Genomic DNA, 18318 nt, shown 5'->3' with positions numbered 1-18318 from the left:
ACACTTTCATGAGTTGAGCAATGTGTTATCATGAGAAAAAGACATCTGATGCTCCTCAATACTCATCCGTTGGCTTGGATTATAGTATTGTGGAACATATTTGCCATATGTCAGCATTTATAAAGGCTGCTTTAGAAACCTGTTCCAATTAATTTACAGACTAACGATGACCAGTCTGGAGCATATTAATCACTGTGTCAGGCTTGCTAGCCTGAAAACTATTTGAAACAATTGTCTTTTGGGTTTTGCTTTTATAAACACAACAAGTGATTTTCTGTGACATTTCTCATGGAAAACATTTGAAAAAACTGGAACTGAGTAAACATCAGCTAACTGACCTTGACTTATAAGCTAGGTTTTAGTCCTGTCCAAGAAGCAAGATTTTAAATGTTAAATATTGCAATGTTAATGCAGGTTTAGGTAGTCTGTTTAATCATGTGTTCAACTGAAACTTTTAAATGGTTTAAGTTGTTCCAACTTACTTAATATTTGAGTATATGATTGGTACCTTGCTAACTACATAAAAGCATGTTATTAATTTTATTTGAATCCAGCATATTACATATTCATATGTGGTTTACAGAAAAATCTTTAACCCCACTTGCAGTCAGACAAAAAAAGGATAGATTTATAGACAAGACAAACCACATGCATAGCGAAGTGTTCCTTATAGTTGTGTAGGAACTGAGACACCATGTCTTTGAAGGTGTTAGGACATATTGAGAAAGTGGCTAGCAAAGCATATGGGAATGATTTGGGTTTCATAAATACAGGTTTTGATCACAATAAACAGAGCCTTTATAAGCGTTGGTTATGCTCTGGACTATTGCATCCAGTTCTGGTCACCACAGCTTAGGAAATATATGAGGGCCTTTGAGATGGTGCAAAACGTTTTAGCAGAGTGGTTCCAGTGATGGAGAGTTTTAGTTGCAAGGCTGGGTTGAAAAAGTTAGGACTATTCAAAGGAGATTGAGAATATGACAGGTTTGGATAAAATCTGTTCCCATTGCCTGATTGTACAAGTACTAGGGGACACAGATTTCAGATTCTGGGGAAGAGATGCCTGGGAATTGTGAAGAACTAGCTTATGCAGCATATGGTAGTGACTTAGAATTTGCTGCCCAAGGGAGTGATGGAATGGAAAACAATCAATGATTTCAAGTGGAAATTAGATGGGCATGTGAGGGAATTAACCTGCAGGGCTATGGCAATCAAGTGGGATATGGAAACTGAGTGGGTTTCTCCAAGGAGAGCTGGAATGGACTCAATGGGCTGAATGGCCCTCTTCAGTGTTGTAAATGATTCTGTTATTCTAACTGGCCTGAAATCCTAACTTTACTTTTTTCTGCAGAAGTTGAAAGGAAAGCGCTTGAAGTATCTGGACAGCCAAAGGCAACAGTAATTCCAACTCCTGGTCTGTATTGTTCAACTGGAAATCCCAGCATACTGTATGTTGTCTAAACAAATTGGAATCTTGTAATAATTCTTTACTGTTTTACTGATGTCAACTTTTCTGTAAGCAGATGGAATGTTCTATGAACTGAATATTGCATCTTTATGTTCTGTAATATTTGGCTTAACCTCCTCCAGATCATCTCAAAATTGCAAAAACTCCAAAACAGAATTGGTTCACCTTATAAGGGAAAAACAACAACATGTTTATTTACAGGTGAAGGCTAGAAACCTGTGGCCGCACATGCACCAAAACAAGAAATTCTCACTTGAGCTCCAAATGGTCCGCCGAATTTTGTCTCACCTGCTGCGATTCCCATCGTAGGCAAGATGGCAGAATTTCAGCCATAGAGTCAAACAACGCAGAAAAGGCCCTTTGGCCCATTGCATCTGTACCAACAATAACTACCATTAAAATCACACTAATCACATGGAATCCAGGGACTGCTGGCAAATTGGATATACAATTAGCTTGATGGTACAAAGCAGAGGATAATAGTGGAAGGATGCTTGTCGGACTGGAGGTTGTGTCTCAGGGGTCAGTGCTGGGGCCATTACTGTTTGTTATCTATATCAATGATTTGGATGAGAATGTACAAGGTATGAACAGAAAGTTTGCAGATGACACTAAATTAGTGATGTTGTAGACAGAGAGGAAGGTTATCAAAAGTTGCAATAGGATCTTGAACAGCTGGGGAAATGAGCTGAGAAATGCAAATGGAGTTCAATACAGATAAGTGTGAGGTGTTGCATTTTGGAAAGTTAAACTGAAGTAGGACTTTCACAGTGAATGGTAGGACCTTAGGGAGTATTACAGAACAGAGGGACCTTGAAGTTCAGGTGCACTGTTCTCTAAAGGTAGAGTCATAGGTAGATAAGACAGTGAAGAAGGCTTTTGGCATGCTGACCTTCATCACTCAGGGCGTTGAGTGCAGAAGTTGGGAAGCGGTGTTGCAGTTGTACAGGACATTGGTGAGGCTGCATCTGGAGTATTGTGTTCAGCTTTGATTGCTTTGCTATAGGAGAGAGTGCAGAAGAGAATTACAAGAATGTTGCCAGGACTTAAGGGACTGAGTTATAGCAAGAGATTGGATAGGCTGAGACTTGTTTCTTTGGAGCGTAGGAGACTGAGGGGTGATCTTATAGAGGTGTAGAAGATCATGCGAGGCATGGGTAAGGTGAATGCACTGTCTTTTTCTCAGGGTTGGGGAATCGAGAATTAGAGGGCATAGGTTTAAGTTAAGAGGGGAAAGAATTAATGGGACCTTGAGGAACAACTTTTTTACACAGAGAATGAGCTGCTGGAAGAAGTGGTTTTGAGGCAGGGACATTGACAATATTTAAAAGGCATTTGGGCAGATAGATGGATAGTGAAGGTTTTGAGGGATATGGGCCAAAAGCAGGCAAATGGGGTTAGCTTAGATGAGTATTTTGGTCAGTATGGACCAGTTTGGGCCATAGATTCAATGATTCTATGATTAATCCCATTTTTCAGCACTTGTCCCATATCCATGAATTCTATGATATTTCAAGAGCTCATCCAAATACTTCTTAAAGGTTGTAAGGTTTCCAGCCTTGACTACCTTCCCAGGCAATGCATTACAGATTCCCACCACCCTGTGAGTGGAAATTATTTCTGAAATCCCCTCTGAATTTCCTGCCCCTTCCCCTAAAACAATGCCCTCTCGAGGTTGACTACTCAACCAAGGGGAAACAGCCACTTCCTATTTACCCTGTCCAAGCCCCTCCTAATCTTACTACACATCAGTCATGTCCACTCCTCAGACAATCCAAGTCTATCCAGTCTCCTCTTATAGCTCAAATGCTCCATCCCAGGCAACATCCTGGTGAACCTCCTCTGTACCCCCTCCAGTGCAATCACATCCTGCCTATAGTGAGGTGATCAAAACTGCACACAGTACTCCTGCTGTGGCTGAACCAACATTCTCGATAGCTCCTACATTGCTCTTATATTGATTGCTTTTATACTCTATGCCATGACTGATTAAAGCCAGTGTCCTATATGCCTTTTTAACTATCCTATTTACATGCTCTGCTGCCTTCAGGGATCTGTGAATAATTTACCCAAGAACGATCTGTTCCTCTGAGCTTCCTAATGTCATACTATTCATTAAATACTCCCTTGTCCTATTACTTCTTCCAAAGTGTATACCTCATACTTATCAGGGTTCAGAACCATCTGCCAGTATTCTGCCCATCTGACTAAACCATCTACTTCTTCCTGTGAGCTACTATCTGTCAATGAAATGATTAGTAATATTTACAGAAATGTAACAAAAGACATTTTCTGCAGAACGATTTATCCAATTCTTTGTAATTAGAGTTTTAAGCATTCTTAAATGGTGATCGCCAAAGTCTGAACATCCTTTCAGATGTTTTACTGATGTCAACATTCCCATTAGCAGATGGAACGTTCTATGAACTGAATATTGCATCTTTATGTTCTGTAATATTTGGCTTAACTTCCTCCAGGTCAGTCTCAAAATTGCAAAAACTCCAAAACAGGATTGGTGATTAGGAAATGTGTAGAATGCTAATAATATTCTCCTGTCATCTCAAATAATGGGAAATAGGCCATTGTCAGACTGTTTAGGCCAAAACTATTATCTAGGATTATTTACAAGTAAAATATGTTACACAGAAGTAAAAAGAGGGAAGTTGGTTGTTTTAAATAATATGTCAGTGTCACAACTTCCCTTGATAAAGTTTTGTGAAGTTTTTAAAGTTTGTGAAGTTTTTTAAGTTTTTACTGTGGGCGGCTCGGTAGCACAGTGGTTAGCACTGCAGCTTCACAGCTCCAGGGACCTGGGTTCAACTCCTGGCTTGGGTCACTGTCTGTGTGGAGTTTGCACATTCACCTCGTGCCTGTGTGGGTTCCCTCCGGGTACTCCGGTTTCCTCCCACAGTCCAAAGATGAGTGGGCTAGGTTGATTGGCCCTGCTAAAAATTGCCCCGTAGTGTGGGTTAGTGGGTAAAATATGTAGGGATATAGGGGTAGGGCCTGGGTGGGGTTGTAGTCGGTGCAGACTTGATGGGCTGAATGGCCCCTCTCTGTACTGTAGGATTTCTATGATACTGTTTGGGTCTAATTATTTGGCAAGGCCACAGCTAGAGCACTATGTGCAGTTCAGGTCACTACACTATAGGAAAGATGTGATTGCATTGGAGGGGGTGCAGAGAAGATTCACCAGGATACTCCCTAGGATGGAATATTTAAGTTATGAAGAGAGGGATGGATAGGCTTGAGTTGTTTTTGTTGAGCAGAAAAGACTGAGGAATAACCTGATTGAGGTATACAAGATTCTGAGGGGCATGGACAGAGTGGATAAGGAGCAGTTATTCACCTTAGTTGAAGGGACGGTCATGAAGAGACATAGGTTCAAGGTGAGCAGCAGGATGTTAGGGGGCATGTGAGGAAAGACTTCTTTACCCAGAAGGTGGTGACGGTCGGGAATGTGCTGCCTGGGAGAATTGGAAAGGCGGGATGCCTCACATCCTTTAAAACGTACCTGGATGGGCATGTGGCACATTATAACATTCAGGGTTATGGACCAAGTGCTGGCAAATGGGATTAGGTGGGAGTTCAGGTAGTTCTAACGTGTCAGTGCAGACTCGATGGACCGAAGGGCCTCTTCTGTGCTGTATGATTCTATAAGTTACAAAAAGACCAGGAGATAGGCCTATAGAACTTAAACATGGAGCAGTTTATTATATGTCTTTACAGCTACAGAGTCAGTCCTAGATTGCCTCCCTGAGTGTTTTGGGCATGTTAAGCCCCATCCCCCTTAACGGCTTCTGCAGAGAAAATTGGACTCGCTGATATTTTTGCAGGCAGTGTGTGTGTATGGCGTGGCCCAGAAGACAGATCTGAAACTGTCCCAGTTTCAAGTCCACCCAGCACTTGGAAACAGATGGTAAAACAGCACCCAGTGAGAGAGCTGTCAGGCTCCTGCTACTGCAGGCAGCCTCATGAAACAGTGACTCCCCCCTCTGCAATTTTGGGGTCCGCAGCCCAAGATGCAGCCCCGTTGACTGCCGCTACCCAGACCGATCGTGGACCGCCTCCCTCTTGCACCAATCGTGGACCCCCTCTCTCCTCCACTGATTATGGACCCTCTCCCTTCCTCACTGATTGTGGAGCCCTTCCCTCCCCCACTGATCACGCATTTCCCTCCCTCTTCCACCGATCATGGACGTCCTTCCTCCTACACCAAGCGCATGCAGAATGGCAGTGGGCCACCCTCTCTCCACATGCCATGCCCCCGACAGGCCCTGCCCCCAAATGGCCCCACCCTGGCACTGCCTAGTAGGCATTGCCCAGGTGCCAGGTTGGCACTGCCAGTCTGGCACTGCCCAAGGGATACCAACGCTTTGCATTCAGCCGCCAGAGGGCGGGGGGTGGGGGTCATAATGGTCTCCGGTTCCACTGTCAAGGTCAAAACAACTGTTCCCCATCCCTTGCCAGAGAGAACCTCTGCCATGAGGCCATAAAGGCAAGCAAGCCGGACGATTGAGTGCCAGGCTTGCTTAACACATGTAAAACCCCATTTAAATCAATTTAACAGCCTCCTGCCCATTTCTGGTGAGAGGCTAACCACACCTGAAACCTGGGTGTTGTAAAATCACACCATTGCAAAAACTGGCACCATTCACGCTAGTCACTTTATGCCCAATTTTATGGCATTTTCCCACTGCAAAATTGGTGTAAAGTGGGGGTAAAATTCCACCCATAGTTTCTGGCCAAGACAAACATCCCTCTTGTAGGAAAAAGCAAAGTACTGTGGATGCTGGAATCTGAAACAGAAACAGAAAATGCTGGAAAATCTCAGCAGGTCTGATAACACCTGAGGGGAGAGAATAGAGCCAACGTTTCGACTCTGATGAGGGCAGTGCACTCCACGTTGTTGACATGAACTTTGACAAGGTACTGCTTGGTAGGTTGTTGCATGAGGCTAAATCTCACGGAATCCAGGATAAGGTAGCCAATTAAATACAAAATTGGTTTGACAACAGAAGTCAAAGGGTGTTTGTAAGAGGGTTGCTTTTCAAACTGGAGGCCTGTGACCAGTGGTGTGCCTTAGAGATTGGTGCTGGGTCCACTGGTATTTGTTATTTATATTAGTAATTTGGATGAGAACTTAGGAGGCATGGTAAGTTTGCAGATGACACCAAGATTGATGGCATAGTGAACAGTGAAGAAGGTTATCTAGGATTGCAATGGGATCTTGATCAATTGGGCCAGTGGGACAATGAAAGGCAGATGGAGTTTAATTTAGACAGATGTGAGGTCATGCATTTTGGTAGATCAAAGAATAAAGAACAAAAAACAAGACAGCACTGGAACAGGCCCTTCAGCTCTCCAAGCTTACACCTATCACGTGTTCCTAACTAGACCATCCGTTCGTATCCTGCTATTCCCAGCCTGTTCATATGGCTATCTAAATAAGTCTTAAATGATCCTAGTGTGTCTGCCTCAACCACCTTGCTTGGTAGTGCATTCCAGGCCCCCACCACGCTCTGTTAAAATACATCCCCCGCATATCCATATTGAACCTTTGTCCTCCTTACTTTGAACTTGTGACCCCTTGTGTTTGTCATTGCTGACCTGGGAAAAAGCTTCCAACTGTTCATCCTATCTATGTCTTTCATAATTTTATAAACTTCTATTAGATCGCCCCTCAACCTCCGTCTTTCCAGAGAGAACAACCCTAGTTTACCCAATCTCACCTCATGGCTGATACCCTCCATACCAGGCAACATCCTGGTAAACCTTTTCTGCACTCTCCAAATCCTCCACGTCCTTCCGGTAGTGTGACGACCGGAACAGGACGCAGTATTCCAGATGTGGCCTAACCAACGCTCTGTATAGCCGCAATATCACATGTCAACTTTTATACTCTATGCCTCATCCAATAAAGGCAAGCATGCCATATGCCTTCTTCGCCACCTTTTCCACCTGTGCTACCACCTTTAAGGATCTGTGGACTCGCACACCCAGATCCCTCTCCTGATGGTTCTGCCATTTATTGTATAGTTCCCCTCTGCATTAGATCTACCAAAATGCATCACTTCACATTTATCTGGATTAAACTCCATCTGCCATTTCTACACCCAATTTTCCAGCCTATCTATATCCTACTGTAATCTCTGACAATGTTCATCACTATCTGCAACTCCAGCAATCTTTGTGTCGTCCGCAAACTTACTGATCACACCAGCTACATCTTCTTCCAAATCATTTATATATATCACAAACAGCAGAGGTCCCAGTACAGAGCCCTGCAGAACACCACTAGTCACAGACCTCCATTCAGAAAAAGACCCCTCCACTGCTACCCTCTCTCTTCTATGGCCAAGCCAGTTCTGTAGTCATCTAGCTCGTTCACCTTTGATCCCGTGAGATTTAACCTTTTGCACCAGTCTGCAATGAGGGACCTTGTCAAATGCTTTACTAAAATCCATATAGATGACATCCACAGCCCTTCCGTCGTTAATCATTTTTGTCACCTCCTCAAAAATCTCAACCAGATTTGTGAGGCATGATCTCCCTTGTACAAAATCATGTTACCTATTGCTAATGAGACTATTCAGTTCTAAATGTGTATAGATCCTAACTCTAAGAATCGTCTCCAACAATTTCCCTACCACAGACGTCAAGCTCACCGGCTTATAATTACCCAGGTTATCCTTGCTACCCTTCTTAAATAACGGGACCACATTTGCTATCCTCCAATCCTCTGGGACCTCACCTATGATCAATGAAGAAACAAAGATTTCTGTTAAAGGCCAAACAATTTCATTTCTTGTCTCTGACGCCATCTGACCCTGGGGATTTGTCTACCTTAATGCTCCCTAAAGCGCCTAACACTTCCTCCCCTGTAATTGCAATTTGTTCTAACGGGTCTACACACCTCTCTGAGACATGACCAATCAACGTATCCCTCTCCTTTGTGAATATTGATACAAAGTATTCATTTAGGATCTCACCTACTTCCTTGGGTTCTAAGCATAATTCCCCTCCTTTGTTTTTGAGAGGCCCGACTCTTTCTGTGACAACCCTCTTGTTCCTAACAATGTATAAACTGCCTCAGGATTCTCTTTAATCCTGTCTGCCAAGGACATTTCATGACCCCCTTTTTGCTCTTCTAACTCCCTGTTTCAGTTCTTTCCTACTGTCTCCGTATTCCTCCATTGCTTCATCTGTTTTTAGCTGCCTGGACCTTATGTATGCCTCTTTTTTCTTTTTGATTAGACGCACAATTTCCCTGGTTATCCACGGCTCTCGAATCCTACCTTTCCTATCCTTTTTTACAGGCACGTGCCTGCCCTGCACTCCAGTCAACTGCTCCTTAAAAGACTCCCACATGCCAGATGTAGATTTATCCTTGAACAGCCTCTCCCAATCAACAGCCATCAAATCCTGCTTAATCCGGCTGTAGTTAGCCTTCCCCCAATTAAGCACCTTACCCATAAGACAACACTCTTCCTTTTCTATGACTATTCAAAAGTTTACAGAATTGTGGTCACTGTTCCCCCAGTGAAACCTTGATGGCTCATTCCCCTGTACTAAGTCCAGTATAGCTCCCTTTCTATCAACATATTATTCCAAAGAACCTTACAAATTCTTCCCCATCCAGACCCCTAGCCCTAAGGGATTTCCAGTTTGTATGAGGGAAATTAAAATCTCCCACTACAACAACCCTATTTTTACTACATCTGTCCAGAATCTCCTTACATATCTGTTCCTCAACTTCCCGTGGGCTGTTGGGAGGCCTGTAGTATACCCCCAGCATAGTGACTGCACCCTTCCTGTTTCTGAGCCCACAGTGTCTCGTTACATGATCCTTCCAAACTGTCCATCCTCTGTACTGCTGTAATATGCTCCCTAACTAGTATTGTTACTTCTAGCCCCTCCTCTCTCTCACCTAAAACACTTATACCCTGGAATATTCAGCCATCAGTCCTGTTCTTCTTTTAACCAAGTCTCTGTCATTGCAACCGTATCCAAGTTCCGCGCGTGCGTTAAGGCTCTACGTTCATCTGCTTTACCCGTTACACTTCTTGCATTGAAGCAGATGCACTCCAGACCTCCAGACCCACTGAGTTCATCCTCCCCCAGTTTGCTCTTCCTCTTAGATAGCCTTGTCTTGGCCCTATGCTAGTCTCCAGTCTCTACCCTTGCTGACCTATTGTTCCGATCCCCACGGGGCAATTCGATCTACTGGTCAGAAGGGTTGGAACCTCAAAGTTGGGGACCTTCTAAAGAGGGCACAAAAACAGAAATTGCTGGAAGCAGGTCTGACAGCATCTGTGGGGAGAGAATACAGCTGGAGAGAACCTCTGGATTTACTCAGTTAATGTTAATGCCAAGAGAAAAAAGAGAAAAAAGAGAAGAAAACTATGGCCTATGAAGAGAGACTAAATAGACTGGGTCTGTGCTCGTTGGAGTTTAGAAGGATGAGGGGGGATGTTATAGAGATGTATAAGATGATGAAAGGGATGGATAGGGTAGAGGTAGAGAGATTCTTCCTGCTCAGAAAGGATAGCAGGACTAGAGGGCACAGCCTCAAGATAAGGGGGAGGGGCAGTTTAGAACGGAGTTGAGGAGGAACTTCTTCACTCAAAGGGTGGTGAATCTCTGGAATTCTCTGCTCGTTGAAGTGGTGGAGGCTACCTCGCTAAATATATTTAAGACGCGGGTAGATAGGTTTTTGGTAGGCAAGGGGATTAAGGGTTATGAGAAGAAAGCGGGAAAGTGGAACTGAGCCACTTCAGATCAGCCATGATCTTATTGAATGGCGGGCAGGCTCGAAGAGCTAGATGGCCTACTCCTGCTCCTATTTCTTATGTTCTTATGTTCTTCAAAGAAAACCTATTTACTAATCACCAGCCAATCACTTAGCTGCTGGCTGTGACATCATGGTTGGGTTTTTTTTCTACTTCTCATTGCCCACGAGTCTCCCTCGAAGGTCTACCTCTCTGCTCCCCTCAAAAATGAGTATCTCTTTCCCTTCAGCTCAGTTCCAAATTCCTGATACCCTTGCTGTGGCTAACTGGTCCTGCTCAAGCTCATTATACAAGACATTAGTAAGGCCACACTTGAAATACTGCGTACAGTTCTGGTCACCCTATTATAGAAAGGATATTATTAAACTAGAAAGAGCACTGAAAGGATTTACTAGGATGCTACTGGGACTTGATGATTTGAGTTATAAGGACAGGCTGATTAGACTGGGACTTTTTCTCCTGGAGCATAGGAGACATAGGGATGATCTTCTGGTGGTGCATAAAATAATAAAGGGCATAGATTAGGTAGATAGTCAACATTTTTCCCAAAGGTGGATGAGTTTAAAACTAGAGGGCATAGGTTTAAGGTGAGAGGGGAGAGATATAAAAGGATCCAGAGGAGCAATTTTTTCATACAGATGGTTGTATGTGCCTGGAACGAGCTGCCAGAGGCAGTAGTAGAGGTGGGAAATAATTTTGTTTTTTAAAAAGCATTTAGACAGTTACATGGGTAAGATGGGTATAGAGGGCCAGATGCAAGCAATTGGGACTAATTTTGTTGTAAAAATTGGGCAGCATGGACAAATTGAGCTGAAAAGCCTATTTCCATGTTATAAACCTCTATGCATCTAGATAACCCTTCGTTTGAGCTCTGATGAAGGGTCATCTAAACTCGAAACATTGGCTCTATTCTGTCCCCACAGATTCTGTCAGACCTACTGAGATTTTCCAGCATTCTCTGTTTTTGTCCCCTCTTCAGTCGGTCCTCAAATTTGAAGTTCCAACCCTTCTGGCCATCTGAACTTCTAGATTTCACTTTGCCACCTCTACCTCCTCTAACCACAGCAGGTCAAACAGGGTTCTCAGCTGGACATTAAGGACACTGGTGAGCATTGGGTCATTATGTGTGGCGTGTTACAGTATGTACTCAGGAACTTGTTGATTCACTGCCTGAGCATTGCCTCTTCTTGTGAGGCTCTTAAAGCTTGTTTCTGGGGTTGTACAAGTCTTTCCACCTGGTCATTTGTGAGCAGATCTCACCTGTCTGTCTGTGGTATTCCAGGTACTTAACAAACCCTTGCCACAGATTGTGGACCATTATCACTAATGACTTGTCCAGAGTTTCTGAGCCTGGCAAATATTTCATCCAGTTGGTCTATCATTGCTTCTGTTGATACCAACTTCATAACCACCACCTCAGGCCACTTGGAGTGAGCATCCATGACCACTAGTAACATCTGTTCCTCTCCTGGTCTTACAAAATTGACATGAAACTACTGCCACAGTGACTGGGGACATTCCCATTGATGCTGGGATGACAACAGTGGGGCTTTCCTTGCTAATATGTAGGATTCACGTTACCCTGCTTTCTCCTCAATCTGGGAGTCCACATTTGGCCACTAAAAGTAACTCCTGGCTATTCCCTTCATTTGCACCACCCCGGGGTGCTCTTGGTACACTTGTTCTAGCACTTATCCTCTTAACGGGGAGGAATATCAACTCTCATCCCCCACATTAAACAATCATATGACACAGGCAGCTCTTACCTCCTGCACAGGTAAGGTCATAATTCTAGGTGATTCCTATGACTTGTCCTCCCTCTCAGTACTAAATCTACTACTTGCTTCAAAACTGGGCCATTCCATGTAACCTTCTGCACCTGACTCACTGACACCGGCACCTTGTCTTCTCCCCAGTTTCACAATTGTTTATTTGATTTTGAATTGCCTGATCATCTTTATTGAATTCATTTTAATTTAGCCTGTATGAAATAACAATTGTCAGTCAAAATTTATATACTGAAACAGAAAGACAAATTGGATTAGATGGATTTTGCAAGAGGATTATTTTGGGGTGTACATTTGAAAAATGTTAATATAATGAAAATGCAAAAGATTTAGCAAATACACATGAAGATAATAGAATCATAGAACCGTACAGCGCAGAAGAGGCCCTTCAATCCATTGAGTCTGCACCGACACATTAGAAACACCTGAACTCCCACTTAATCCCATCTACTAGCATTTGGCCCATAGCCTTGAATGTTATGATGTGCGAAGTGTTCACCCAGGTACTTTTTAAAGGATATGAGGCAACCTGCCTCTACCGCCCTTCGAGGCAAAGCATTCCAAATTGTCATCACCCGCTGGATAAAAATGTTTTTCCTCACGTCCCTCTAAATCTCATGCCTTGAATCTATGCCCCTTTGTGATCGCCCCTTCAACTAAGGGCAACAGCTGCTCCTTATCCACTCTGTCCATATCCCTCATAACCTTGCACACCTCAATCAGATCACCCCTCAGTTGTCACTGCTCTCAACGAAAACAACCCAAGTCTACGCAACCTCTCTTCTCAACTAAATGTTCCATCCAGGCAGCATCCTAGTGAATTTCCTCTGCACTCCCTCCAGTGTAATCACATCCTTCCCATATGTAGAACATAGAACATAGAACATTACAGCGCAGAACAGGCCCTTCGGCCCACGATGTTGCGCCGACCAGTTTTTTTTAAAAAAAAACACTGACCCACTAATCTAAACCAATCCCTTTTTGTCCATAAACCTATCCACAGATCTCTTAAACGCCCCCAAACTAGGCGCATTTACAACCGCAGCAGGCAGGGCATTCCAATCCGTCACCACCCTCTGGGTAAAGAACCTACCCCTGACATCCGTCCTATAACTACCCCCCCTTAATTTAAAGCCATGCCCCCTCGTGCTAGCTTTCTCCATCCGAGGAAAAAGGCTATCACTATCCACCCTATCTAAACCTCTAATCATCTTATATGTTTCAATAAGATCCCCTCTTAGCCTCCTTCTTTCCAGCGAAAACAACCCCAAATCCCTCAGTCTCTCCTCATAGGACCTCCCCTCCATACCAGGCAACATCCTGGTAAACCTCCTCTGCACCCTCTCCAAAGCCTCAACGTCCTTCCTGTAATGTGGGGACCAGAACTGCACACAGTACTCCAAGTGCGGCCGCACCAGAGTTGTGTACAGTTGCAACATGACGCTGCGACTCCTAAATTCAATCCCCCTACCAATAAACGCCAAGACACCGTATGCCTTCTTAACTACCTTATCTACTTAATTCCCAACCTTCAGGGATCTATGTACACATACACCTAGATCCCTCTGCTCCTCCACACTATTCAAAGTCCTCCCGTTAGCCCTATACTCAACACATCTGTTACTCCTACCAAAATGAATTACCTCACACTTCTCCACATTAAACTCCATCCGCCACCTCGCGGCCCAGCTCTGAAACCTGTCTAAGTCACCCTGCAAACTATGACACCCTTCCTCACAATCTACCACACCACCGACTTTGGTGTCATCAGCAAACTTACTAATCCACCCAACTATACCCTCATCCAGATCATTAATAAAAATTACAAACAGCAGTGGCCCCAAAACAGATCCCTGAGGCACACCGCTCATAACCGAACTCCATGACGAATATTCACCATCAACCACCACCCTCTGTCTCCTATCTGCTAGCCAATTCCTGATCCAAGTACCTAGATTACCCCCAATCCCATACATCTGCATTTTCTGCAGAAGCCCACCATGGTGAACCTTATCAAACGCCTTACTAAAATCCATATATACCACAACTGACCAGAACTGCACACAGTACTCTAGCTGTGGCCTCACCAAAGTTCCAAATAACTCCAACATGACTTCTGTGATTTTCTAATCTATGCCTCGATTGATAAAGACAAGTGCACCATATGCCTTTTTCACCACCCTGATAACATTCCCTTTTGACTTCAGAGATCTGTGGACAAAAACACCAAGGTCCCTTTGTTCCTCAGAACTTCCTAGTATCATGTTGTTCATTGTCAAAATATTCCTCGTCAAAATATTCCTTCCAAAGTGTATCAACTCACACTTCTCAGATTTAAATTCCAAATTTAATGATTTAATACACAAATCTTTATGTGTGGTACTCTCATTTTTAACACTATAGCAAAGACTGTAACAGGCAAATGATTACAAATAAATATTTTGCAAGATTATATCAGGTTTCCTGAAAAAAGCTGCCCACATTTAAAAAAACAGTTTCTCTCTCTCAATTTCAAAAATATAATCAATTCATGTACCAAAATACGATGCATAGAAAGTGTACTTCAATTAATGTTTTATATTATTGAAATATTGTAGCACGACCTGCAAAGAAAAAAGCTGCAAAAACTGGAAAAAAGAATTCAAAAGTAAACAAAGGTAAGTGTCCCTCTGCACCCAATTGTTTTTTAAAATCTGTTTCTCAAATAGATTGAACTGTAATTCTTTCACTCACAGAGTGTAAAGCTGACATTGCCTTCTTGCTTGATGGAAGCTGGAATCTTGGTAGACGCAGATTTAACCTACAGAAGAATTTTGTCATTCGAGTTATCAATTTGCTTGGTGTTGGACCACAAGGACCACTTGTTGGCGTGGTACAAGTCAGGTAAATGAAGTGGGGAAAAATTGTGTAAAATTACTTTCTAAATCATCGCTTAAATCAAACTTGACCAATATTTGCAACCAATCAGTGGAAGTGCCCGAATTAGTATGAGTAACAATTATGATATTTTCTGTTGCACTTACTTACACAGTGAGAATCCTAAAACTGAGTTCATCTTGAAAGAATTCACTAATTCAAAGGATGTGGTCAGTGCCATCAAAAATGTGACTTACAGGGGAGGCAGTACTAATGTTGGTGAGTGACATGCTCAATATGTACTTTAAATTTTAGAAAATTTGTGTCTTTCCTATTATAAGGTCTGTTTCATGGGTAACACTAGAGAGAGGTGGTCATACCACAGGCTCAGACTCCACAGGTAGGAAGGGAGTGGGTGACCACCAGGCAGAACAAGAGGAGTAGACAGGCAGTGGAGGAATCTCCTGTGGCTATTCCCCTGCAAAATTTTGGATACTACTGATGGGAATGGCCTTTCAGGGGAAAATAGCAACAGCCAAATTCATTGCACCATGATTGGTTCAGCTGTACAGGGGAGGAGCAATAGATATCAACTCCTCATGCATGCAGTTGTCATGGTACACATTGGTACAAACAACATCGGTAAAAGAAGGAATGAGGTCCTAAAAGCAGAATATAGACAGCAAGGAAGCAAGCTGAAAAGTAGGACCTCAAAGGTAGTGATCTCAGGGTTATTACCTATGCCACATGCTAGTCATAGTAGAAAAGCAGGATATATGAGATGAATAAGTGGCTGGAGAGATGGTGTTAGGGGGAGGGTTTCAATTCCTGGTGCATTGTGACCGGTTCTGGGGGACGTGGGACCTGCACAAGTGGTTCAGGTTATACATCTGGGCAGGACCAGGACTGATGCCCTGGGGGTGGGTACTTGCTAGAGTGGTTGGGGAGGACTTAAACTAATATGGCAGGAGGATGGGAACCAATGTAAGGATTCAGAGCAGGAGGAATTAAAACAAGAGGAAAGAAGAGAATAAGGAAAGTGATAGGCAAAGAAATCAAGGGCCAGAGTCAGATAAGGACTGCATAAAAAATAGTAGGAAAGGAAAAAGAAATGTTAAAAGTGCCCACCTTAAAGTTTTGTATCTGACTGCTCGTGCATTCAAAACAAAATGGATGAATTAATTGGACAGATTGATGGATGGGAACTAAACATTCAGGGCTGTTCAGTGTTCAGGAAAGACAGACAGGAAGGAAAAGATGGTGAAGTTGCATTTTTGATTAAAGAAGATTATGATACAATATTGAGAAAAGATATTAGCATATTAATGTGGAATCTGTATGGGTCGAGTTAAGAAACACAAAGGGATAAAAAAACATTTGTGAGGGTGGTATATAGACCACCAAACTGTAGTGGTAATGTACGCAATAGCATTAGACAGGAAATCAGAGATACATGTGTTAAAGGAACATCAGTGATTATGAATGACTTTAATCTGCACAAAGATTGGGAGAGTCAAATGAGAGGAGGATCCTTAGGGATCAATGACTATAATATGATTTGTTGTTTGAATCTATTGTCAAAGTGGATAGTGACATAGTTGATTCAGAGTCTTGAACCTCAATAAAGGTAACTATGATGATATGACACATGAATTGACTATGATAGACTGGGAAACATTACTGAAAGGAAGGACAGTTGACAGACAAAGGCACTTTTTTGAGAAATGAACAGATGAACTTCAAAATTTGTTTATTCCTGTTTAGCACAAGACTGGTAAGGGAATGAATAGATGAACTCCAGAAATTTTTATTCCAAATTGGTGCAACAGTGTAAGGGAGCTGTGGCCAAACCACAGCTTACAAGGGAAATTAGAGATAGTATTAGATTCAAAGAAAAAGCATACAAATTGGCAAGAAATAGACCTGAGGATTGGAAGCCGTTTAAAATACAACAAAGGAGGACTAAGGGATTGATTAAGAAGGAGAAAATAGAGCATGGAAATAAGCTAGCAGGGAATATAAAAACTGACTGTAAAAGCTTCTATCTGTATATGAAGAAAATAAGATTGACAAAAACTAATGTCCCTTACAGTCAGAAATGGGAGAATTCATAATGGGGAACGAAAAAAAAGGCTGAGGAACTAAATTTGTACTTTGCTTTGGCCTTCACAAAGAAAGAAATGATAATGCACCTGAAGGTCTGCAAAACACAAGTTTTAATAAGCAGCTGAAGGAAATCACTATTATTAGTGAAATGTTTTGGGGAAATTGGTAGGCTTCTAGGTGGATAAATCTCTAGTGTCTAAGGAGTGGCCCAGGAAATAGTAGATCCATTTGTGGTCATTTTCCAACATTCTTTGGACCTTGAACAGGTTCCTAGAGGTTGGAGGGTAGCTAATGTAAGCCTGCTATTCAAAAAGGGAGGTAAAGAGAAAACAGAGGACTATAGACCAGTGAGGCTAATGTCATTACTGGATAAGTTGCTGGAGTCCATTATCAAGGATTTTGTAGCTCAGCATTTGGAAGACAGTGGTATACAAAGTCAACAAGGATTTACAAAGGGGAAATCATGTTTGACAAATCTATTGGAATTCTTTGAGGATGTAACTAGTAGAGCTGACCAGGGAGAACCAATGGATGTGGTTTATTTAAAATTTCAGAAGGCTATTGACAAGATATCACATAACAGACTTACCATGTAAAGTTAAAGTCCATAGGAATGTGATTAGTGGCTTGAAATGAATAGAAAGCAGACAGGAAGCAAAACCTTGGCATAACTGGGTATTTTTCTGGTTGGCAGACTGTGACTAGTGAGGTACTGCAGGAAACTGTGCTAGGGTCCCATATATTAATGATTTGGAAGAGGGAACAGAATGTATTATCTCCAAACCTACAGATGATACAAAAGTGGGTGGGAGGGTGAGCTGTGAGGAGATGCAGAGATGCTTCAGACTGAGTAAGAGAGCATACACATGGTAAATGTGAGGTTATCCACTTCAGTAGCAGTAATAGGAAGGCAGGTTATTATTTGACTGGGTGTAAGTTGAGGGAGGTAGATACTTAGCAAGATCTTGGTGTCCTCCTGCATCAGATACTGAAAGTAAGCATGCAAGTACAGCAGGCAGTAAAGAAAGCAAGTGGTATGTTGAGCTTCATAACAGGAGGATTTGAGTATAGGAATAAGGATGTTTTGCTGCAATTATAAAGGCTATTAGTGAAGCCACACCTGGAGTGCTGTGTGCAATTTTGGTGTCCTTCTCTGAGGAAGGATGTCCTTGCTATAGAAAGAGTACAGCGAAGGTTTACCAGGCTGATTCCTGGGATAGCAGGTCTGTCATATGAGGACACACTAAGTCAGCTGGATTGTCTTCATTGGAGTTTAGAAGAGTGAGGGGGGATCGCATAGAAACTTATA

The 18318-nt window shown here is 42.7% G+C and overlaps 1 protein-coding gene across 1 annotated transcript in view; it reads left to right on the top strand.

Annotated features, from left to right (window-relative positions):
* The window catches only part of coch (coagulation factor C homolog, cochlin (Limulus polyphemus)), a 110316-nt gene that overhangs the window by 66711 nt on the left and 25287 nt on the right, over positions 1–18318 (top strand). Inside the window, exons 6-9 of the mRNA XM_080202005.1 lie at positions 1352–1414; positions 14645–14704; positions 14783–14930; positions 15079–15182. Of these exons, the coding sequence (XP_080058131.1) occupies positions 1352–1414; positions 14645–14704; positions 14783–14930; positions 15079–15182 (375 nt within the window). The remainder of the gene's footprint in view (positions 1–1351; positions 1415–14644; positions 14705–14782; positions 14931–15078; positions 15183–18318) is intronic.

The sequence above is a fragment of the Carcharhinus amblyrhynchos genome, chromosome 14, assembly GCF_965287045.1.
Source record: "Carcharhinus amblyrhynchos chromosome 14, sCarAmb.v2.hapA, whole genome shotgun sequence".
In the NCBI taxonomy this organism is placed as follows: domain Eukaryota; kingdom Metazoa; phylum Chordata; class Chondrichthyes; order Carcharhiniformes; family Carcharhinidae; genus Carcharhinus; species Carcharhinus amblyrhynchos.
The sequence above is the reverse complement of the archived record's forward strand: the minus strand, read 5'-3'. Positions and strand labels throughout refer to the sequence as shown.